The following is a 24,655-nucleotide window of genomic DNA, read 5'->3' as shown; positions in this document are numbered from 1 at the left end:
TACATGTGACTAAAGACCATATACTGCATAGTATAAATAAACTCGTAACTTCAAATATTTACAAATATGAAGTAACAATATTAGATTGTCGCCTTATAAATTAATTGTACACTCGGTATGTCCTGATAATGTTTCTTATAGGGCGTTCATTAATTATAAAGTTTTATTTTGTTATTTTGCTTATTATTAAAAATATGCTTTAGACATATTCAATCTGTGGGTTGCTCTGTGCAACTCAGAGGAAAAGGAGCGGGCTCACAGCACCGTGGCTGATCCTTTAACACGAGATGGATTCTGAGTGACACAAGCTCAAAGCAGCCACTGTGTATTGTGAATAGAGATGGTGAATAAAAAGTTAACAGAGAGACAGACACAGACGGTCCTGTACACAGCCCAACTGCACTGAACTGTTTAGTGAAATGTGTCTGCACGACACACGTTTTCTTATCTCCACACGGAGCACATGGTCACATCAGCGGCTCAAACAGGCAAACACCTCTAGACTGGTTTAGTCCAGGCCCCGCTCAACACAGACCTGAACCATACGAGCTACTGCAGAACTAATCAGGATCCATATCTGTCATGGGAATCCAAACTATTTCATTTGCATTAATTATTTGTTATTTATTTACTATGAAAATAAGCAATGACATTAGATTCATATGGAGACATTTCTGTGACAGACTTTAGCTGCTCCGAGGTGTTTATAATCAGTTGTCCATATAGTCTGCATGAATCAACCATTCACAGCTATAGACTGTGTATATAAATGGACATAGCTAATCTGCTAGCTTCCGTGTTCCAAATAGGAAGTGAGCACTCCATCGGATCTGGCTCCATCGAGTCTGTCTCCAATTCACTCTCTATTGTAACTGCTGCTGTCAGGCTCATCATTTTGGTCTTAAAAATATTCTTATTAACCTGCACTACATGATTCTGGTATTTTTTTTATTTCATTATTGTGTCCATAAATCAAGATATGAACAGTAATAACACGCAAATCAGACACCTTTTTTCCCCTAGGTCGCTCCTGCTAGCATTAGCCACAGGTTTGATTGACAGCTTCGATTGGCTCTTTGGTTGCTATGATACTTAGCCGCGGTTGGAATTTTCAAATATGGAAATTTGCCTCATAAATGTTAGCATCAATGAGCTTCATTTGACTGGAGCTGAATGCTGTGACGTCACACTCCCTTAGTCCACTTCTCTATGATCACAGCCCTTGCGTTTCAATGAGTAGTAACTTTTCAGCCGAGGTGCACGTACACAGCACATACACGGCACAGAAACCACCGGAAGCTTTTGGCAATGTGCAACCACCAAGTCACTTGAAAAACAAACAATGGCAAAAACTTTTACTGACTCTGCATGTGTTTCTGTGGTAACCCAGACGTCACACTAACAGACAAACATGCTGAAATATGAGCAGCTGTTTGAGGCCGTCGCTGACCTTATGTGTAGAAGCACTTGTTTGCATGCCATAAGGTTATTTATAGAACAACACAGCAGACAGGCAGAAACTGTAGACTGTGTGTTTGTGTATGTGCACCATGCATGTCTGCCTTAACACATAATAAAAGTAACCTCATCTGCTGTCCTCTCATGATCAGTCCTGGGTGAGCAAGTGCACTCTCAGTTGAGGAAAAAAATAGATGTAATGAAACTGAAATAGCTATTTTAATGATAACAGAGAGCAAACTGTAAAGAGCGAAAGTATTTAGGCTTTAAGTACTGTAAAATATCCCATATTATTGTGATTAAAACCTGCTAACCCTGTTTAAACCAATACAAACATGTTCTGAAATGCATGTGATTATTATCTTAATAATAATCTTCTCTCAAATGTTAATGCTCCTGGATGTGTTTAAATTTGAACTGCACTGGTACTTAAATTTAGATTTTAAAACATAAATTGCAAATTACAATGCTTGTCAAAATAAATGCTATAAGATATTCAGCCCTAATCTCACTTCAACAGTGAGGCTGCAGGAAGCTGATATCTGTTCGGCGTGAGTCACGGTAACCTGGAAGAGTGATCGGATATGTCATAGCAGGGCTGTGCAAAAACTCGATGATGAGGCAACCACATTTTAATCCACATGTCTACAGCCAATCCTGTAGTAGTAAGAGGAGTCACCACTCTCTTATTTAAGTGAAAGAGGCAGGGCCACAACTTGTGTCTTTATACCTCCGCACGTGCCTTTTTAGTGAAGTTTTTTACTTAAACCTGCACAATCTGACTAAAAATCCAGTGCCTCTTTAACTCCTGACTCTGTGTGCAGTTTCGTCTGTCCTCGCTCACCCTTCCTCTCTCTCTGATCCAGCTGCAGCTCCTCACCTTTTCTCCTTTCTTTCTCTCCTCTTGTGCTTCTTATCATTCTGCCATTATCGCTGACGCTTTTAAGGTTAATATATTGTACAAACTCATTCGAAACTCATTTAAATGTGGATCTTTCTGGAATTATGGGATCTATCAACACGAAATAAAAACTAGCTATCCTCACACCCTGCGCTGGGGGAAAAAAATATTGTGATTCTTTTTTTCCTACATCGCCCACTCCTGTGTCATAGTGCATTCCTCCTCCACAACTACAACTCATTTCAGTGATGACTATTTTAAGTACAGCCACCCGTTTAACCTTCATGCACATATATACTACTAAATAATTGTATCTTGCATCTTGTACAACTAACTTACAGCACTTGTCATCTTCATCTGCAGCAGCACTTGTAGATACTCCTCAAAGGGACTTAAGTTCTCTTCTTTCTTGCTCTCCGCCTCTCTCTCCTCTGGCTCCTCATTGTCTGATTTCACCGAGAGAACATTGTCCAGAAAAATAAAAAACTCACTCCTTCTTCTCAACATGTTTTCTGACTGTGTTAAGTGAAGCCAGTCAATAAAATATATCCCATCGAAGTTACAAAGCAGTGTATCAAACTTTGCTGTATTGAGAAAGACTATGGCAGTTGCAAAACAGAATAAAATGGCATCTGATTAATCTGATTACACTTCTGGTCACCACCGTCGTAACCCAATGGGATGCTTCCATTTACAGGATTATTTTGACCAGGCTAAGAAAATACACATTAGCCATTGTTCTTGATAATCTGTTTTTGGTCGTATCGAAGGATAAAGCTCTTTAAATCTTATATAACACATTCTCTGGGTTGAAGGCTGCTGCAATATACCAGAGCATATCAGTTACATCTATTGAAGTCACTGGACTCTTTCCAGTTTCCCTCTTTGATCCACCATCACTCCACTTAGGAACATGAAAGTACTTTATGAAAAAGAACAGGTGTTATATAGGCTGAACGAAATATAATATGAGGATTAATCATAGATTCTTTGCAAATGTCCTTTAAAATCTGTCATTACTCAATATGTTATTTTGGTGGCCATAGCTGTCCACTACATGTACATAGTCTGCATGTTTTAGGTAACTGTCAAGCCTGGGCATGATCTGAAAAACAGGTCTTAAGTCACATGTCTTTGGAGCAACCTAATCCTAAACATGATCATTTGGTGTTCAAATTGTAGGTTAAATTCTGTTCTGAAAATGTAATCTTTGACGCCAAGTGAATGAGAAAAAACATCAAAACAAACATCTTGAACTCATTATTATGTGTACGAGAGACTTAATGTGAAATGTTTGTGTGCTACCAGACATGTAATTAAAAGAAAAACTCATCACTTTTTGACTTGGGGCAGATGCAGTTCTCTTACAGTATGTTACCCTGATGTATCTCTGAAGTATGTTTAGCTCCATTAAATTTATAATGGATAAAAGAATGAATTAAATATAATAATGTGTGATTTATGTGGTCAGAAGAGATAATAGTTACGAGTGACTACTGCTACTGCTACTGACTGTTAGGAAGTAGTAGCGACCACAGATTCCTTTTTTTACAATGAAAAAATGATGTGACATGTCAGGGAACAGGCAAACTTACTTTCACAAATCAACTTTAAGCCCGCTTCACACTACAGGATTTTTAGGTCTTTAACGATTTTTAAACATGCATCAAAAAACACAGAGCACAGACATGAAGAGAGTCAGATGAGATTTTAAATCTTACAATCCTTCAAGAGCAAAGACTGCAGCAGGATATGACAGCGAAGAAAAGGCACACCGCAAGCTAAAAGTTGTGAGTGCACCTTGCACCCGCTATTTCCTGTCTAGAGTAAAACGACTCGCTTTGAGAGTCTAAAATGTTCAAAAGATCAGAGCATTGCACTTCCAGTTTAGATGCAAGTAAAAACTGTGTTATTATTTATGAAATGTGGTATAATAGTTCATATAAATGCTTTTAATGCACAGAAGGCTGGCGATAAACTACCCAGGAAGCAGAGTCATGTTTACAGCAGCTTCACCGTGATCTGTACTGCGTGGATTTAAGTAAACAGACACATGCTTCAAACAGGATTAATAGCGCTGTTTTGTGAGGTGTCATTATTTACGGAGGATCCAAAGTCGGATCCTGTAGTCTCCCTCCTGTAGTGTGCGGCGGGCTTTAGAAAGGCATATCTAAACAATGTCTGATGGAATTCTGTACTGTCTAGTAGTCTATTGTCTATAAACGTGGGATAAAGAAGAGATCTCTATGAAGAGAAAAGAACTGCACATCTTAGTTGAGCGATTTTCATTCTGTGTTTGAAGAAAGTAGGCTGAACAGTAGCCAGTGAAGCTGAAATGTGAATATGACCTTCTACATCCTTCACCTTTAAAAGGCCCTTATGCAGAACAGCACTACTCTATTAGCCGCCTCGGAGGAACTGTATATCTGTCACCTAATAAAGAACAAGCAGCACTTACAGTGTGTAGTACAACACGGCAATAATTAGACCAGGACTCAGTGACAATAAGTCAGAGAGATTGGCCTCAGCCTCAGTCAGATTTCCCATGCCACAGCAGAGATTTAAGGTTGACTTTACAAATAACAAGAGGCCACAGAGAGGCTGGAGATTATAAGTTAGAGCGGGAAGGATTGAGTCACTTCTTATGGACAGGAATTCAGACAATGCGTACTCATGTCTCTCATGTGAGCAAGAACCAGACAATAAAATCCCATATATCCTCATACATCCTTAAATGTGTTTTAAATTTTCCTCATCTAATAAATGATCATATACCAGCTAATGGACAGGCTGAAAAGGAACAGCAATAGTTGTAAACAGAAAATTTGTCATATTTCAAATATTTGTTAGCACATTTTACATTTTTGATTAAAATAAAAGTTGTAAAATTAGAATCTAGCAACATAACTAGCATGCCTCCAACGCAAAAGCAGGTGGGTGGTGGTGAGAGAGTTAAAAAGGGGCACATCGGTCGTATGACCCCACCAGCCCATAGAAGAGGAAACAAACTATCTCAGGTTTCGGCCTTGGAAGTACTGTATCTCTCTGGGGTTGACAGAGAGCTACCGGACACAGCCTGAGAACAGTCTACACTAGAGGGGAACATAAGAGGAAATTCAGTCTAAAACCATTGAGTTCATTGTAACTGTTCCCAAGACTGGTCTCAGTGCGTGACTGATATCCACATACAAGAGGTCAAGTTTTGATTGGTGCTACTTCTGCGCCTCTGGGACAGTTTGAGACATTATAATAACATGAAGAGAGCACTGCACACAATCAAAATAATAGAAAACAATTTGACAGCAAAATATCAAAAACATCCAAGATTGACATTAATCCAAGGCTCAGAAATGAATTAACTGAGGCTGTATAAAACCGTACGTTAATTTAGATCAGGTTTTATCAAAACAAAGCACAGTTTCATGTAATAAAACATGAAGACTGAAAGCCATGAGTAAAAGTTCACACATTAATGTGTTCAGTGTTATAAGTTACAACATGCTAGATAACAACAGGCAACTCAACTAGTCTAGAAATATTTAAAATATAAACTATTACCAACTTTCAAAATACTGTTGTAGGATATCAAACATTTTAAATCCATTGATGTTTCTGGGTTAGAAGAAAATTTCTACCTTTAGCTGTTGCTCCTTTACAAGCGTCTCAAATTTCTCCATGATGTTCTTGATAACGATACTCTGCGTTAATCCACGTAAAGAGGAACTACACAAACTAGCATGTGTCCACCTTACATATTCAGAACATCAGAGAAGTGAAAGATGTTGAGGTGTAAAAAACGGAAAAGTGAATTAGCCCCTTACTGCCCTTTCATATCAAGTCAAACTCTATTTAAAGTTGCAATGTAGTGTGTGTGGGGACCAACCAACCAGCTGTCCAATTCAACTTGCATGCCACTGGCTCTCATAATGGCACCACGCTTTCTACTACTGTCCTGCACTGGTGACACTCAAGTCCAAACGGAAATACCTTGGAGATGTTTCTTTCTATTTCCTTTTAAGCTCAGCTAACCTGATTTAGACATTTTTTTAATTGATATTTGACATTTATTTGTTATACCTCATATGGATTTACTTATAAAAGGGATCTTTATCATTTCATTTTTTTCAGTCCATAGTTCCTCAGAGAAACAGTCACATGTTTCATCATGATATGGGACTTCCCACAACTGGCAGAACATTACAGGACAAGTTTGAAAAGAATAAATATAAAAGACAACTATCCCTAAATGTTACCATAAATGTTGTGGCATATTTGCAAACCACATTCAGAGCAGCAGCAGTGATGGTTTATTGTATTGTTTTTTTCTTCTTTTTTTTTTACTACTACTACTACTACTACTACTCTTTTTTTACTACTTTCTACATTTTATATACATACAGAAGACATAAAATACATAAAGCAAGATATATGGAATTATTTAGCAAAGAAAAAAACATTAAATAACTACTATTATTTTTTATATACATATTTTATATTCAAATCCTCAAAGTAGCCACCCTTTACTTTGTCGAAAAAATGTTGTAGAGTTTGTTAATTTTTTTTCTTAATTACATAATTCCATATATCTTGCTTCATATATTTGATGTCTTCAGTCTGTATCTAAATGGAAGAAACTAGTAAAAATAAATACATTTAAAAAACACTGGATGAGAGGGTGTGTACAAACTTTCGACTGGTGGTGTATATGAGGAAAACACTAGACTGGTAATAGGAGAACAGAATGTTACACTACTTATCCTTTTTGGACTAACTCAATGCAAGCAGTTAGAGGCATCCATAAGTATTGCTTTGGAAAAGGTACATTCTTTTCCAAGTTAAACTGGGGTGTAGTTGTATTTTAGACATTCAGCAAAATTCAAATTGCCTTTGACTTCATTTCCTGCACACAAAACAGGATGGACTGATATGATTTTGCTGTTTTGCAATCACACTGTGGCAGTTAATCCAAAATGAGTACGTGCGAAAATAAAATTGCCAATAAATAAATAAATTTACAGTGGCAATTTATGCCAGGGATAAAACACAGAATTAAGAGTTATATAATACTGTCTTTTTGCACCAATTGGTTACTGTCAAATTTAAAGTGTTCACTGTGGTACGGTTTGGGATATGTGTAAAACTCTGTGCACCTGCATAACACTCACTGTACTCTTGCATGAAAAGGTAACACGTGCCTGGATCAGTCCAAAGCATCTGGTTGTTATAAGCTACATTAAAAACTGCCTGTGTTTTTCAGAAGCAACCTAGACTGAGTAAGTTTTGAGTGACTCCATCTCCAAAAGACGTCAGGAACAATGTGACAGTAGAATAATGCAGTAAAAGACATTTGACTACTGCCAGATAGTAAACATGTGACAAAACAAAAATAAAAGTCACGTTTATCATCCTTGTCCTCCTTCAAATCAGTGCTGTTAGAAATAATAAAACATGACTGCTTTACATATCCATTTTAAAGCATTTGAGTCTGTTGTTTGGTAAAATAAATAAGCTGAGCAAGTTATAATCATCTCCACTGGATGAAAAACCAGTGTGAACAATGCCATAATTATTCTGAGGGTCAAAAATGCATAAATGACACTACAGGAGTCACGCAACTACCTATTAACAGGTTGTAAAGCTCAGATGACACTACACTGTAATTCCTGTGCACGACTCTATAGAAACAGAACATCTTTGGAGTGTGTCTCATCAGGGCACTGTTTGTGTGTCTCACCACTGCCAGGTCCTAATAAAACAAGCAGAAAGCTGACATCATGGCGGAGGAATCTATCATTTGAGTGTGTTTTTGTTTTAGGACAAATCAAATACCAGGAACTACCCCACTATTTCCTCTACTGAGCATGCAGCAAGGTGCAATGTAACAATCAACTGGGCCTGTCATTGAGAAACAAGTGTGACAACAAACCTATAGGTCTAATCCCACAAACAGATGAAGAGCAGGGCCAGACAAGTGTGTTCCAGGGGGTGTGTGCTAAGCGTGATTTCAACACATAACATGTATGTGATGCTGCAGTCCACTGTAATAACACCTTACTACACCTTACTTCCCATCTGCCAGAGACAAAAGTAAAATCATTCAGTCAATAATCAAATAATCAGCCCTGGTAAATTAGCCTGAGGTTTGCTAACGTCACAACAACAGTCTAAGCGGCGCATTAACGGATACAGCCACTACGGGTTTTGCTGTTTTTTGTTGTTTTTTGTTGTTTTTTTGCGTGGGAACCGATCAAGTCTATTGAATGTCTGTATTTGTAGGTAACTGATACACATGTGCAACGACACTCACCCATAGCTCTGTCCCCCAGCTCATGGTTTCAGTCCCGGTTCCTGGGATAATCCACTACTCGTGAGATTCTTGTCCAAATCCACCACAGCAGATGTGATTTTCTCTCGTCCTCAGACCTCCCTACGGCGTCACGTTACGGGCTATTCGCCTGTCAGCCACCGTAAATACTCCAGTCCCCGTTGACTTCTACCGTTTCATCATCTTTCTCTGATACAAGATGGCTCTGAGCTGCAGCATAATCTTAAACAGGACAGCCTCGCGCGCACCCCTCTCCACACTGACAGCTGCTCTCGCGCGCTCGCTGTCGTCAGGCCAGTCCACAGAAGAAAAGCTCGGCGGGGGGTGTCACAGACTCTGCAGCCCTGTCCAATAAAGCTTTTACTTGCACTCGCTATCTATTCGGTATATTTGAAGTGACCAGCGAGGCGAGGGGCCCTGCTCTGCTTTCAAATGCAGCTTGAATGGGGAGTAACGAGGGGGTGGTGGTGGTGGGAGGTTCAAAAAGGTCACCACCCCATGGCAGATGTTTCTCTGAATACCCCCACGAGATAGACCCTACTCCACCGCTGGCCAGAAACCCGGGGCAGAAGGCAGAGCAGCTTTTTGTGACTGACATCAGCTGTGGCCTATAGCTTCAACTAACTAAAGTGAAATATATATATTTATTATAAAACACTGTTGCAGAAAGCTCTAGATTTCAAAGATAATACTGAATATCGATCGATCTACTTTTTTCAGTTATTTTGGAAGTACTGCCATCTTGTGGACTATATGCTATTTATAACTGTTAACACATTCACCACCGGCCTAATTAAAATGAGAAAATGTGTTGTTTTTTGCTATTTTGACATGAACAATGCTCAGGTCGAATTAACCCTTCCTGATAGTTTTACTCTGGTTGCAGTCATGTTATGTAATTTTACCTGGGGGCTGCAGATGGAATGAAGCAGTAGCTAAATCTGGTAGAAGATCATTTTCTATTGCAAGATATATATTTGTACCCTGATACACTAACCAAACTACTATTTCTTCCTCCTACTCCTACTACCACCTTTAATAAAATAAATAAATAAATAATTAAAAACATAAAATAAATAAATAAATAAATAATAATAATAATAATAATAATAATAATAATAATAATAATAATAATAATAATAACAGCTATTAGATGTGACTGCTATATCTTAATCTACTACCACCTTTAATAAAAAAAAACAAATAACAATAACAATAAATAATACAAAAATATATAATAATAATAATAATAATAATAATAATAATAATAATAATAATAATAATAATAATAATAATAATAATAATAATAATAATAGATGTGAATGCTATATCTTAATCTGGGAAATTATCTAAAGAAAAAAGAGCTCAGCATTGTCGCTAAAACGGATTAGGGAAATGGGATCACCAAATCCAATTAGACCAGTCGTACTTTACGCTTTTTAATCGGCTCAGCACTAATTCAGCAGTTTAATATTTACCATTAAATGCAGATAAATACATTCCAGTTGTGGCTCCATAACCGGAAATGAAAGGGAAAAAAATTGATGACGACACGACTCCACCTCATGATGCCATTTAGCAACAGATGAGCAGCGGGACATAGCTCCACGTTCATCTGGGACTGCTGCTGCAAAAACACCACTTTGTCTTGGTTTATCCGCTGGGGACTGTAATGCTCGCGTTGACCGTTTTCCTTGCACCGTAGCCGGGCTGTGTGGCCGAGCAGTGTCCGCGTATTGAGCGTGTGTTTGTGCCGCCCCTGACTTTCACTGGAGCGCTATGGATGTGCTATGGATGGTGTCCCTGCTGCTGATCCCACTCCTGATGTGGACCAGCAGCACCTTTGTTTTCTATTTTAAAAAGTTCTTCTACGTGGCATGGATGATGTGTTTGGCTCTTTTTGCTATCCCCCTGTGCATACTGAAAAGCGGAGGAAGAGACATTGAAAATATGAGGTGAGTTTGCGTGAATAATACAGCTCATATAGCGCCATCTGACAACTAGCCACCGCTGCTAGCATGCTAACAAATATTTCAAAATATGTAGCTGCTCATTTACAGTATTGGCTTTAACGTTTATAATATTGCAGTTGTATTCAAATAAACTTACATTAATTATAAAATGGAGATCATATGCCAGTGTATATTCATTACAGACACATGCTAACATTAGCCCCCGACTCTAAAACGATGCACAAGTTTATGCTAATTTAACACACATGGGTTATAATCATTAAGTAAAATCACGACACCAGTCATGCTAGCTGTAATTAGATTTTGATTTCAGGCAAGGCTTGGTGGGCATGTGCTTGCAGCTGGGAAACATGTCTACTCAACTTTAAGTACTTTTCTGTATCCTGTTTATTTTTGGTGCTACACTGTTTGGAAAGTAGGCTACAGCTACTAGAACAAGTCAACTCTGTGCTATTTTCTTCGCTGATCATGTTTTGAACCGATTAGTTCGTCATTTGGTGTTTGGTTTCTAGATTAGGGGAAGTTTTTGATGACAGATTACAGCAGCAGATATCTGACTCACTCCAATTACATGATAGGTTTTGTTAAGATAATTTAATGTGAAAAAAGGCCAAACTGTCTTATGTTTATTTTTTTTTTAGTACATTACATTCAAATTTCCCCACTGCACTAAGAATAACTATCCCATGGTCATCTTACCCATTGTGGAAGTGTCATGTTGCACCTGTGGACAAATCTGTCAGCGCAAAGGTTATCTGGACTTGTTGACCAATACAAAGTGCTTGAGAGGGGGTCAATTCCACCATTATAAGAAGGTGAATAGAATTTCAACAAATGATACTAACATAACATATTTATTCCCTCACCAACAATGATGGAACTGCTGCAACACTGGCTGGAATGTTGCATAACTATTGTCTTTTGTACTAGGTGGAATATGTTATCATTTCACTGGTGTGCGTAAAGATAACATGGATAGTTTTTGGTATAAAGGTTATTGTTCTGTGAACTCAGCGATATCAGTTTAAGAATGCGTAAGCAATTGAAAGATTTCATTAGTATTGCATATATTACACAAAAGGAAGTTTGTTTTATTGCAAAATAAAGGAGCCTTAACTGTTTAGCCATTCTATGCTTTATATTGTTTTGTCTGAAGTCAAGATTTTAAGAACAAAGCAAGTAACAGTCACCTGAGGTCAGTATTAGACTGAGGAGATCCAACTGGTGATGTCAGTATCTTAATGATTTATATGTGTTATCTTATCTTGCCTTGAAAGGTTAATTTGTTCAAGTTAAATGCTTTTTATACACCTCCATTAGATTTCCATTTACGCCAAATAGGAACAAGTTACATAATTTGCTTGAAAATTTTATTATTTTCACCATGAGCAAAAGTACAGATGGTTGGTCTAAAGCTTATTAGAGCATTATAATTTTAGAAATAACCACAAGCTCCAAGTACTAGCATTGCTTAGGTCCAATTTGCACAAATGAATTCTATTTTTAGAAGGCCTTTCGGTAGCTTCATAGTTGCTTGTCTTTGCTTAAAACATGTACAGAAACGTTTTGTGAAATGATCTGTAATTATCTCCTCCAGGATCATCCGCTTCCTGGTCCGACATGTAAAATACTTCCTGGGTTTGCGTTTTGAAGTGAGCGGCTGGGAACATCTGCAGACAGAGGGACCCTATGTCATCATCTCCAACCACCAAAGCTCTTTGGATGTATTGGGTAGGTCAAGGGTAGGGATGTTATTGCACTTCCGTCCATAAAACTCCATATTCTCTTTTTTAATATGGCATGTGATAAGCTTTTCCATCCAGATTGGTACATGCACCAAATATGTTGTAAGTATGGTACATGTACTACATATGTAAAACTCATGTATAGTATAGGAAAGAATGCTCAAGTCCATACCACAAATGGCACTTCTTAGAGAGGTCTAATGAGAGCATCACTGCTGACCTGAATGAGGTCACTGACATTGTGTTACAGGAGGATGTGTTTACACAGCGGAGGCCTAAACAGAAAGTGCTGACCTTAATGAGTTACTTAGTTCTGTAGCCTCCGGTGGATACTCTCCTCTTCTTTATTCAACATGCACACACTTTGATGTTATAATTTTTGTTGACTTTTTGTATGGAATAGGTTAGTGAACTAGTGCACAGTTTTTTGAGCCAGTGCGTGATGATTTGGGTAAGCTCAAGGCCAAGGCACTGACAGCAGGAGAAGAGCTGGGCATCTAATTAGCAGGAGAAATCTCAGCATGAGTCTGATTGGGTGTTGGAAGTTGCTATGCCGACTGCTACGCCCAGCCATTTGTAGCTGCTCACCCTGCAGCTGATGTGCAAATGGTTCAGCTGGGTTGGATTGAGATAATTTATTTTTGAATATGGATTGCTGCATGTTTAGATTTGCATTACACACATACAAAAGTTTTCTATCTCATCTATCTACCAGCCTAGAGGTTTATTTTTTATTCTTGTGTGAAATTATAATTAATAAAGCATTAATAAATATACTTGGTTTTCCTAGGCCTGATGGAGATCTTACCTGACCGCTGCACCATGATTGCTAAGAAGGAACTCACCTATGCTGGAACAGTTGGGCTGATCTGTTGGCTTGGCGGTATCGTCTTCATCAACCGCAAAAAGACGAGTGATGCCAAAAGTGTCATGTCAGATGCAGCCAAGACTATGTTGGAAGATCAGGTATGTATGTGGATAGGATCCTCCTGTTTTGTAATTTAAAAAAGCTGTAACAACAAACCTAAATGACAATTGGATTTTAACTAAATTTCCACTCTTCTCCAATCACTTTGTCCTACAGATTCGTCTTTGGGTGTTTCCAGAAGGTACAAGGAACCAGAATGGAGATCTTTTGCTATTCAAAAAGGGAGCCTTTCACCTAGCAGTGCAGGCACAGGCAAGTCTGGAGCCATCTTGTGATTCATTCTCAATCTGCTTTTTTTTTGTATTGCATTTGTTTATTTATGATCCCCATTGATCTTTAGAGCAGGAAAGTGTCTTCAACTTAGCAGTAGTTACTTTTGGGGACAGAAGAGGGCACTAGAAACCATTCTAAAAACAAATAATATTTTATGTAACACTGAGTTAAACTTTTTTTTTATTAAATGCTCAAGATTAAAATACTACTGTGAGTTATTTAACTCACAGTAGTATTTTGTTTTTTGTTACTTTATCTTATAAAATATCTTAAAGTATCTTGTTGCTGAGGCCATGTGGAAGGCATTAAAACATTTTGGTTGAAAAAGTCTTTCTATAAACCAAAACAATGTTCAGGCTAATGTTGGTGAGTATAATTAAATCAGTTTGAAGTAGTAGACTGTATATGTGAGGTAATAAACCACCATCTGGGCGTAATTATCCATAAAGAGAATTTAAACCGGTTTGTGTTCTCCTATAAAAATAAATCTAATGGTTTCATCACTATTGTTAGTAGCAGTCAAATGTGTGTTTGGTATGTGGTTATTTGTTGTCACTAGTCAGGACTAAATGTTATTTTGCCTGTCAGCTTTTTAACACAAGTTTGTTTGAGTGTGTATTCTTTGTGTAGGAGGTAAACCTCTGCTTCTCTACTTTCCCAGCCAGATTGACTAGAAGCAGGACAGCCCCCAGGGGGGAGGCAGGTTTGGCTTGGCTGGTCAATTGAAGGGCCACTCAGGCCTCAGGAGAGCCACTAGACGTATATCAGCAGTAAATAAGATTAACCCTGCTTTTGTCACACTGAGTTTTGAAAGTTTGTTTGAGGATGGATTCAGTCTGCGCCTTCGGTCTCTTTGTCATGACACACTGCACAGTTTAATTTGTGTGTTTTCCTTATATTAAATTAAGATATGGCAGCACAAGACAAGTCTGTTTAATAAGTGACTGGAAATGTCAATAAACATTTTCCATTTTCCGGGTCTCTTGACAGAGGTCACTGTAATATTATCATTTCTGACTATAAACATTCTCAGTCAAAAGCATGTTTTACATTCTTTTCTGTTTTCATTGTTCTCCAGGTACCTCTTATACCCGTCGTGTTCTCGTCCTACAGAAACTTTTATCTACGGAAAGAGAAGCAGTTTAAATCAGGTGACTCACGACTAACCTTTTCTTTATTTTCTTAGTGATCTTGATTTCTGTGTATATACAAGTTTGAAAAGAACACAAAACCTAAGTTTTGATCAACTTTAGCCTCTGGTATTCAAATGGCTTTTCTCAATAGGAACCATCCGATTGAAGATTCTTCCCAAGATTGAGACAAAGGGCCTGACATCAGACGACGTGTCAGACCTGTGTGACAAATCCTTCAATGTGATGCGCTCTGCTTTTCTGGAAATCTCTCCCTCCGTATCACAGAGCAACGGGCCTATGAGCCACTGAACATTCTCATCATCCCCTCCTCCTTCTGGTGTACTCGCCTTTATCCCACTGACACCCCTGCAGCCCCAGGTTGTCTTCATACTTGGACAAACATGATGGAGAGTTCCTGTCATGAGTCCAGCAGACACCTGGCCCAGTGCACCACAGCACAGTTGGTCCTGACCCCCAGCAGCATTGCCCTGTGCGCTGTGAGGAGTGACGGACAGCAAGCCGAACCATGCGGATATGTGTTCATCATTAGGCATGCCTTTTGGATGGCTTCATCCACCCTTCATCTTTGCTTTACTGTCTTACATTGACTCTTTCTGGGCCTTGTCTATAATGCCTCTTTGTCTTCTGTTTTACAATTTTTGATGAGTGTTTATGTTCTTCTCATGCTGACTAATTTACATTTTATTTGGATGCTGATATGCACAAATTTACATAATATCACATCGCCTTACTTCACTGTTATTTTTATGGACTGCTGGTCCTATTTGCATTTCCTCAATCAGCCAAGTGTTGATTTATTGGCCAATGCCTCCATTTTTGCTTTGCTTGTTACCTTTGACAGATAGTTGGGAAGAGAATTATGAAATTGTCAGACAGAAATTTCAGGAAGATCGTGGCCTCCATCTGTACTGGTTTGAACATTTCAGTGATGTGTATTATTGGTGTATTTGCGCATTCACTCATATTGTCATATCTAAAGCTCACAAATAACCTTCCTTGTAGTTATGTGAAACAGCTCTGTATTATGTATATTTGTTATATTTATTTTTTTATCTCTTTTTTTTATGAAATATTGTCAGAAATTCCAAATGAATCTACTCCAGAAGTGTCAAAAAGGAAGTGCAATGTCTTTGTTTTAACAGTACTTTTCCAAAGTGCAAGTTTTCTGCTGTGCCATGATAGTGTTTGGGGGACATAAAGCTTACAAACGTAACTCATTAAAATCTTCCTATGAATTGCTTTGTCGTTCTACTGACTGATATGTAATTTACTACTTCAGGTAGATCTCTGCTTTAGGAGGGTTACCTGTGTACATGTCCACAATGATTTCTCTTTTTCAGTTATTATTAAATAGATAAACTAACTGCAAAGAACTAATAATACTGTATTTTACTGAAATGTGAATTGTCTAAAGTATAGGAACGAATTGGTGTGAAAATTTTGGCCTTAAGACTGATTGGTTTTTGTAGCACTTTGTAGCGTTTTCTGTTCTTTTGTTAATTTGCATTATCTACAGACAAATTGTGTCAAACTGATTGAACTAACTGATTCTCTTACGGGTCATGTTTTATTTGACTGCCTTCATTTGTTCTATATTGTCACTGGCCTCGCTGTTTTTCCCAGAATCCATACAAGAATGTAATATATTTGTGATATTGCTGTACTCTAGAACTCTAGTGTACTCTAGAAACTTGTATTTTGGCATTAGATTGTTAAATGGAATTCATTAACATTACAGATAAACATCATCTCTTGTTGCCCATGTTTGCGATAGTTACGATTAACCATATAAACATTCACCTTAAAACTATCAACGCAAATGACGTATTTACATGGTCCTAATATATCTACTGCATAGTTCAACAGTGTGACAGCAGCGAGAGTCTATATCCCTTTGCTTTACTCTTAGGCCAGTAATTATAAAAGAAGCATTTCATACATTTTATTTATATTTATTTAGATTTTGTCTGGTTATTTTTGCCATTACAGTAAAGTGTGAATGTGAACGGACTACCAAATGCAGTCTTGGTAAATTAAAAATCTAACCATAAATTTGTTTTTTTGATTGAGTGTATATTGCTTTATTTTCTTATCTTTCTACGTTGATTTGTAATAAAAGTGTGTGATTATTTGTACATTGTTCATAGCTCAAACGGGTGGCTCCTGCTTTGTTGGTCCTGCTGGTTTGGGCTCTTTGTTTATAAAATAAAACACACAGTGATGGTTTTAAATTATTCTGAAGTTTAATAAAGAACTTTCTCTGCTCAGCGAGGGTGGAAAGTGTTCACCAAAGCTATAAAAGACTAACAGGTGATAGCTTTACAGGAATATTAAAAACAGAGCGGACATCCTGCTGAGCCCTGTATGTGTGTGGTCCCATAGGTGCACACATGGTCTGTGCCCATTGCGTATATAGTATCTGATTCATATTGACGTCTTAGGTTCACCTATACTAGGTAAACATGAATGCCTTGCTAAGGAATATGTAACAAAATGAATTTCTAAATATGTACTGCTTTCTTTCAAGTTGTTAATAAAGTACCTATCTATTATTTGTCACAGTTTGTTTTTCTTCCTTCCTTCTTTGTGTTTGGCTCCAGGTGGAATACGGAGGACATAAGGACAGAAGTAAATGTTTTAATGCAAACTATTCTGACTATACAAATAGGAATATAAAGAGAATGTCTGATTGATGATTTTATTACAAAATGTATCACAAAAATCGGTACAAAAAATGGTGCAATGAGTATTAAACTACAGGTAATCATAACTTAAATAGATAAAACCAGGTGCCTCTGTCTCCCCTGGACATTTTAGTGCCTAAAAGTAAACGCAGCTGTACCTATGACACTGAAAACACAGTGGTTTCTTTGACCTTTGACCTCCATCTATAAGTACTGTTTTAGAAGCAGAGATCAATGGTCAAAAGATGTAAAGGGGATTACAATGTGTATCACAAATTGTACTGATTATTTATTGCATTGTTCACAAATAGAGATGGTCTTCACTTGATTGGAGAGGGCTGTTGGTCCTCCTGGCAGGAACCTGAAGGAAAAAAAAAACATACTTTAGAGGATGTAAATGGTCTTGTTTTAATTCAGTTTCATTTGCAGGTTGCTTACATGTACCGAGTCTCTCCTCCAGGAAGCCAATCTGCTCGCTCAAGGAATCAATGCGATCAAGTTGCTGAAATGAGTATGACAATAACGTGGTTTTCTCTGACAAGCCTTCTTCTCCAGACAAAGGGAAGATGCTGTTGTAGGGGGTCAATGCCATCTGTAGCGTCTGCAAAAATATTGAGAGCGTTAAAAAAAAAAACAATCAAAAGAGGCATCAACACATGTTTATAATTTGTAGTTGCCCTTTTAGGAAATAACATTACCTTTTCCAAAAGCTCCACCCTGTTTCTTAGATTTTGTACTTCTTCTGTAACATTTTCCACCAGGTTAAGTCTTTCATCTGTAGAAATCACAAGCAAAAACAACCCCCCGAATCCAAATAAACAAATTTATAACTGAAAATACTGAAGTACAGGGTGATAAGATATATTAGTTAGATCTGTTCTATTGTATTCAGTGGTTATAAAAGTTTTTAATCACATTGCATTTTCGTGAGTTCCTCAAACATTTCCAGACTGTTGGATTGAAAGGGATGGATCAATGCTGTGGCCACGTTCACCAGAAATCACATCTTTGGATTTCTTTTTATGGCGCTAGGTTAAATATATCGTGTATCAAACAAAGACACGGGACATTACTGAACTAAAGTAAAAGATACAGATGTGATTGCAACTATTTATGAGGCTCTGCTGCAGCGAACATGGCAAGAAATCCAGTACCGTCTCTGTTTTGTGCGACTAATGGAGCTCATGTAGAGGTGTATTAAATGAGTAAAAACTTTGGAAAACACTGAGTACAGTCAAACAAGTCTATTTAAGGTATGTTATCAATTGCCTGTGTAATACATTTTTAAAATTGTAAAGAGACTTTATGGACACCTTGTACATTGTCTTATTCCTGCAAACGTAAGCAACATTGTGAGCACATTTTTCCCAGATGTGATTTGTTACATGGACATGTTGAGAAACAGACTGAGATGGAATAGAAGGAGGAACAGAGGGGGAGCTGTCGATGATCCCCCGCAGAGTTGATAAACCTAGACTTATTAGACGGCCAAGAAAAGAAAGAAACATGCCGAAATCTGAGAGTCAAAAATGTAGCCCATGACAGTTCAGGGCAGTCACGCAGACACAGTTCTCGGGACATCTCAGGCGTGTGTTGGTTTGTAGTCTCTCATGTCTGCATATGAAACTCATGAAGGAATGTAGTCTAAACTAAGCAAAACACTCTCCCTAAATTTGAAAAACGCTGATTCCAGGGCTTTTTTTCAATTCAACTGTATGTACTAACTTACAAAATACATGCAGATATAATATTTCATAACATCAACCACTGTATTATAAAGGAGCAGCAACCTGGTATGAGATATATGCTGAAATATGCTGTATATCCAGTATAGTCTAACATTCATTTGTTAAAATCAGTACAACTCTCTAAAGTTTGTCTTCCGGGACTATTCTGGGGTAGTATTTTTAGAAAAGCATGCAATCCTATTGTGCAATAACAGAACACCCACTTAAAACTCATAATAACAGGTACAGGCTTCAGTACAGATGGCCTTTTCTGTAGTACTTAGTCATGCTTAAAAGCCCCATTTACTTCATTTTTATTTATTTTAGTAAAGTAATGAAAAGATATATTTCTCTGTCATGGTTAAACATCAGAGTAAGAATAGAGACTAAGTGGGCGGAGCTAACTGTTAAAACTGAACCATGGATCAAATTCAAGAACAGGGCTTTTAATGCTACCAATAATGAATTAAATAACTCCTGATGTTTTGAACCAGTCGCAGTGCATTATTACTCACGGTACGAGTTGAGAGTGGCATAGCGCGTACCAAAAGTAATAATGAGCCGCAAACCTGGTCACTTTTCTGTCTTCTTTGCTGAAAAGTCAAACGTCATCACAATATAAACTTCTGCATCGTGTGTGTTTACCCGTATGAGGGTGACCACCCACAGCAGGCTGCGGGGGAGAGGGAGGAAGAGGAGGAGGAGGAAGAGAAGGAAGGCTTTGACAGGAACGACCGTCTCCCATCAACCTGAAGCCGTCTCTGCACTCACACCGATAGCTGCCTGCGGTGTTCACGCACTTGTGAGCACAGGGCCGCTGTTCACTGCACTCATTCACATCTGCAACACAACACAAGACATAGTGTATGAGAGTGGATGACACACACATGTACTATGGGTCAGTGTGTATTACCAGTAACAGTGAGAGCTTGGTAAAAGAAGGACCAAACCTATGTGTTGTGGACTGTTCGCAGTGTGCAGTTATGAATGGTGGTCCAAGGATGGAACAGCAGTTAACTAAGACATGTAGAGGGTGAAGACTGACCACTGTGGTTTCACTGGAGAGTGTCCCCTGTTACTATGTTAATTGTTCTTATGGTACACAATGCAGGTTCTTGTATTTGAGACTGTATGCAATCAATATTAAACAAGAACAGTAAAAAAAAAAAGTGTGAAGACATTTCGTCACTCATCCAAGTCAGTTCAGGTCAGATTGTTTGTGGGACACTGCCTTATCTGAAGGGAGGAGCTAACTACACTGAAACTAACACACCTGTTTACAGCTTCTTTTCGTTAGCTAGGTTTATTGAGCTACCTGAAGTGTGAACTGTGCCTGAGTCATACTTTGCATAATCATACTCTCACACCTATGAGCATACTGGCTCGCCCTATTGTTTTCCTTGTTTAGGTTTAGGTCTGAGGATGGAGTTATAAATAGGAGATAGCTGATGTCTAAGGCTCCCCATGCAAAGATGGATTGTCTTTCTGATGCAATTTCTGTTCAGAAATTGCATCTTTAACTCCCCTATCAAGCAATTTGTTCTCTTTGGCTAAGATCTGAACTTCACTATCTTCAGAGGAGTGGTTAGTGGCTTTGAGGTGGAGATGTACGGCAGATTAGGGTCCTGAGGAGCGCTTGCGACAGTGTTGATACATTCTTCTATGGAGTGGCTGTTATGTTTAGCAATAATAGCCATGCCGCGCATGTTATTATGAAACATGGTTATATGGCTATATGCCCAATCAATGTGTATATTAACCTATGCGTGCTCTAATGCCTCCGTAGCAGTGTATAGGTCGTTGTTTTCATTGTGAGTATGAGTCATATCATAAAAAGTATAGTGCCTATTGACATTTCTAATGAACATTTACCTGTTTGACACTGGTGGCCTCTCCAGCCCAATGGACAGGCACACTGGTTGGGTTTATAGCATGTACCGCCATTCATGCAGTTATGTGTGCACACCGCTGTAAATGATATAGACTATTAACACACACAATATTTGAGAATGTTGTTATAATTAATTTTTATAATTACCTTGATTACAGTTGTGGGAATGCAACCTTTTCCAACCTGGGCAGCACTCTGGGTAGAAATGTGAGTAAGGTGTTAATCTGGTCACGACCCTGTACGCCGTAGAGTACACAGTTCTGATAACAAAATGAAAAACACACACAAATATTTGTTATAATCCAGCAGTTTAAGTGTACTTTTTGAGCTGTTTTTCATAAATGTAGGGGGATTGTAATATACAGATGGTTGTATCCTATGAGGCAGATGTTAGGTTTTGAGAATGTTTTTATATGATCCCTGTAATATACCATGAAATGAAAATTGACCAGAATAATGTAAGCGACTTCCAAGAGTGTGTCAACAATGAAAGATTGTAACCGATCTGAACTAAGATCTGTCTGAGCTCTGTGAATGCACCCCAATCAGAGAATTGTATCAAAACATAAACAAAGGCTCTGGGACAACGTTACTCAAAATTCTACTCATAAAGACAAAATTACATCCCTTATAAATCTTAGGGCTTCAGTGTTGAATTGCAAAACAATGACACTGCAGTGCTTTATGGTTTGGCAAGAGTTGAAAAAAGTATGGGAATGTTTGGGGGGGGATCAGACCTGAGAACATGTAAAGTGTGGAGGGGAGATGTAGTCCAAAATAAACACAACAGCGGTCTCTGTGGGCAGGCCGTTCATTTCCCGTACTTACACAAAATACTTGAGATCAACAGTAGATTTCACCCAAAAAATGTGCCACCAAGACCCAGTTCTGTGCAAGCTGCTTTTCCTAATCCTTTTTCACCTTGTAATTAAATAAACATCCCACAATAACCTGATTAAATTACTGGCTTGTTAACTATGATAATCGCCCCTTTGATGCTTTTCAAGAGCGCTGTCGAGATAGGACTCACTTGTACGTGCTACACAGCCGATGTCCGTTACACAAGGTGATATAGGGTCTGTGCGCGGCGTGGGCATAGGACTGGGTTGCCATGACAATTTTGTGGCTGTAAAGAGAGGATTGGCCACATACCCTCCTCCTGAAAAAGGGGAAATAGTCATTGGTAAGAGCAAATATTAGAGGAACCTTGAGGCAAAAGAAGAACATAGTTATGACTAAGTGGTGATGTAACAATGAGTCTGATTTGCCATAAAATAAATGCCTTCTACTAATTAATCCATGTGACCAAATGCATACAGTTAAGTAGAATGTTTACTTCTGGTTGTCGCTATTGTTGCCCAGTTCCTGTCTGGTGCTGAAAGACGGACACTAATTGACTTCTCACAATGTGTTTTAAATCTAACAAAGTGATAGACAAGAAAGGTTAAGTGAGACCAGACTCAAATGTTTCTTTCTTTGTTAGATGTCAACTAAAACAAACTAAATTGACCGAATAAGGAAGCTTGATGAACACAGGAAGTACTATATTAGCCTACCCGTGGTGAGTGTGGAGCTGGGGAGTGCCCATCACATGAAAGATGAAGAGGGAGGAGTGGAGGAGAAGCACTTGGTTCATAGTCTCTTTCTTTTCCCACGTTCTTGGGCCCTTTAAGTTGTAAGTGGCAGCCAGGAGGACAGCGGGATTAAAGGGAGGCTCGTGGACTGTGGCCAAAGTCCCTCACTCTGAATGTATCAGCCAAGAGGATAGCCCCAGCTACCTGCAAAAAGATCATAACCGTGCGTGTTAAGAACCAATACAGTGGAGAAGTGGACAGAAATGCTTTAATGTGATTTTCTTTGCAGGTCAAATGGTTTTACTTAAGACATATTCAGCATGCATAGATCTCTGAGCCAAAACACTGGGTCATTATAGAAGAAGCAGCTGGTATAAGGGCAGATGAGGTGAGGAGGAATGCAGCATGCAGTTTCTCAGCTCAGAGGAAGTGGTCCTAATATCTAGACTGAAGAACTGAAAAGCTTTGACATTTGCATGTCACAAATTAACTTTAGATATGTGATTAATCTGATCCTGTTGCATAGACAGTTTAGTCTTAAGGAGCCAATAGAGTCGGCTATTTGAGCTCACATTATTTTGTACGCAGCTAGAAATAATTTTTAATTTTTAACAGGCCTATAATATTTTTACCAATGCACAATTAAAATGAACTTAACCTTAAAATAATTTGCTAAACAAGCCTATAACACAGTGAGATAACTGCTGTATGCTCAAATGAAGGTGGTAAATTACACACACATTTTGCTAAAGATCTAATTAAACTGTAGTTCATATTCTGACTTGAGTGTGAGTGGATTTAATTGCTTAGGCTCAGTGGGCTGCATGCATTGCATCCTGAAATGACATCATGTTGTTTCTTCAAATGGCCACAAGAGGACGCTGTTTTGCAGCACAACGCGATATCAGGGATTATCATCTTTTAATCACATCAGAGTTGCATTCACACCAGTCTGACGGTGACTAGTTTCCACACACATATGCTACCAGGCCTAGTGTAGATCTGAGATCCTAAAACAAGTTGATTAAACAATGTGATAAACAGCCAAAGTCAGCGCGCGCTGTGCGCTCAGTCCAGTGCGGGCGAGTGCATGCAAACGATCACCCACCGTACAGTGAAGTGGAGCTTATGGTCCCAGATAAAGTCCTACAGACTACGGCAGGGTGTAGGTGACACTCGGAACAGTTAAACTAGTCCTTTAAAGTTCCGGCACAAACGCGAGGTCCTCTGTGGTGTTGATGCTGCTCACACTGACAGAGCGCGTGGGGGGTGAGAGGACCTCCTCCCTCTCGTGGATCTGGGGTCCCGCTGCTCACCCTGTCTGATGATGGGGGACCCTTCGTGACGTCACACCGGCTCCAGACCACAAGAGCTTCTCTTGTTTCATTCATAAACCTCTGTATTACAGAGTCAGCCGCTGGAGGAGCTGACTCACTTGAGCTGTGAGGCTAAACTGTGGAAGTCTAACCAGCAACTGGCAGGAAAGTGTAGTTTAATTCTGATAACCACTTTGACTTAGCAAAAATAAAGAAGAAAAACATGTAGGCTGTTTTGCCAAACCAATATTTACAGGTGTAATTCAATAATAATAAGTTCAATAACCACATGGCACTTACCGTTTGAGTGAGTGCGCGTCAGATGTGTGCGCGCGCCTGGGGTCAGCAGCCACGCGCGCAGGCCGCTGGGGCAGTCTTGAGGAAGACTCCAACATGGTGCCAAATGATTTTAGACCTGGCTTTTGCCGTTTGTATAAGGCCTTGCTGCTGATTTTCTGTGCTCCTGTGAGTCCAGTGGCGACAAATGAAATGTCTTTGGGCGTTATTCAGTTGCTTTTTATGCTGGGCTTCCTGTGGAACGCAGGATTTGGACGGACAATCCCAATCCGGATATCCTGTGAGTGTTCGACGCTGATAAAACCATTCCCCTGTACAAACACTCTCCATCCTGCTTAGAACTCTTTGCAAATTTGATTTTTAGAGCATTTTTCTATCAAACTTGTGCTTTATAATCTATGGAGAGGAG

General features: G+C 38.8%; 3 protein-coding genes across 21 annotated transcripts in view; 1 reads left to right on the top strand and 2 right to left on the bottom strand.

Annotated features, from left to right (window-relative positions):
- The window catches only part of LOC117391287 (formin-binding protein 1), a 35,638-nt gene extending 26,508 nt beyond the window's left edge, over window positions 1–9,130 (bottom strand). For 6 of the 19 annotated variants that reach the window (XR_008649221.1, XR_008649222.1, XR_008649223.1 and 3 more), the window contains exon 1: window positions 5,995–6,087. Coding sequence is in view for 12 of the 19 variants with exons in the window: in XM_055231826.1 (XP_055087801.1) it covers window positions 5,995–6,036 (42 nt within the window). In the remaining 7 variants the exon portion in view is untranslated. Of the gene's footprint in view, window positions 1–5,994; window positions 6,089–8,666 lie in introns of those variants that run through there. The other 13 variants (XR_008649225.1, XM_055231830.1, XM_055231831.1 and 10 more) reach the window with 6 other exon arrangements.
- A 1,097-nt stretch (window positions 9,131–10,227) lies between these two features.
- On the top strand, window positions 10,228–17,309 carry agpat2 (1-acylglycerol-3-phosphate O-acyltransferase 2 (lysophosphatidic acid acyltransferase, beta)). Its single transcript, XM_033989848.2, has 6 exons — window positions 10,228–10,639; window positions 12,255–12,388; window positions 13,193–13,368; window positions 13,487–13,582; window positions 14,682–14,754; window positions 14,888–17,309. Exons 1-6 carry the CDS (start codon window positions 10,464–10,466, stop codon window positions 15,043–15,045), a joined length of 813 nt encoding a protein of 270 aa, XP_033845739.1. The 5' UTR covers window positions 10,228–10,463; the 3' UTR covers window positions 15,046–17,309.
- Window positions 17,310–17,441: 132 nt separating this feature from the next.
- Window positions 17,442–24,448, bottom strand: egfl7 (EGF-like-domain, multiple 7). Its single transcript, XM_033989394.2, has 9 exons — window positions 24,250–24,448; window positions 22,616–22,837; window positions 22,090–22,218; window positions 21,207–21,319; window positions 21,041–21,136; window positions 19,814–20,008; window positions 18,140–18,216; window positions 17,880–18,042; window positions 17,442–17,802 (listed from the first exon to the last, which is right to left on the bottom strand). Exons 2-9 carry the CDS (start codon window positions 22,693–22,695, stop codon window positions 17,762–17,764), a joined length of 894 nt encoding a protein of 297 aa, XP_033845285.1. The 5' UTR covers window positions 22,696–22,837; window positions 24,250–24,448; the 3' UTR covers window positions 17,442–17,761.
- Between the last annotated feature and the right edge of the window lie 207 nt (window positions 24,449–24,655).

Source organism: Periophthalmus magnuspinnatus, chromosome 23, assembly GCF_009829125.3.
Source record: "Periophthalmus magnuspinnatus isolate fPerMag1 chromosome 23, fPerMag1.2.pri, whole genome shotgun sequence".
Taxonomy (NCBI): Eukaryota; Metazoa; Chordata; class Actinopteri; order Gobiiformes; family Gobiidae; genus Periophthalmus; species Periophthalmus magnuspinnatus.
The sequence above is the reverse complement of the archived record's forward strand: the minus strand, read 5'-3'. Positions and strand labels throughout refer to the sequence as shown.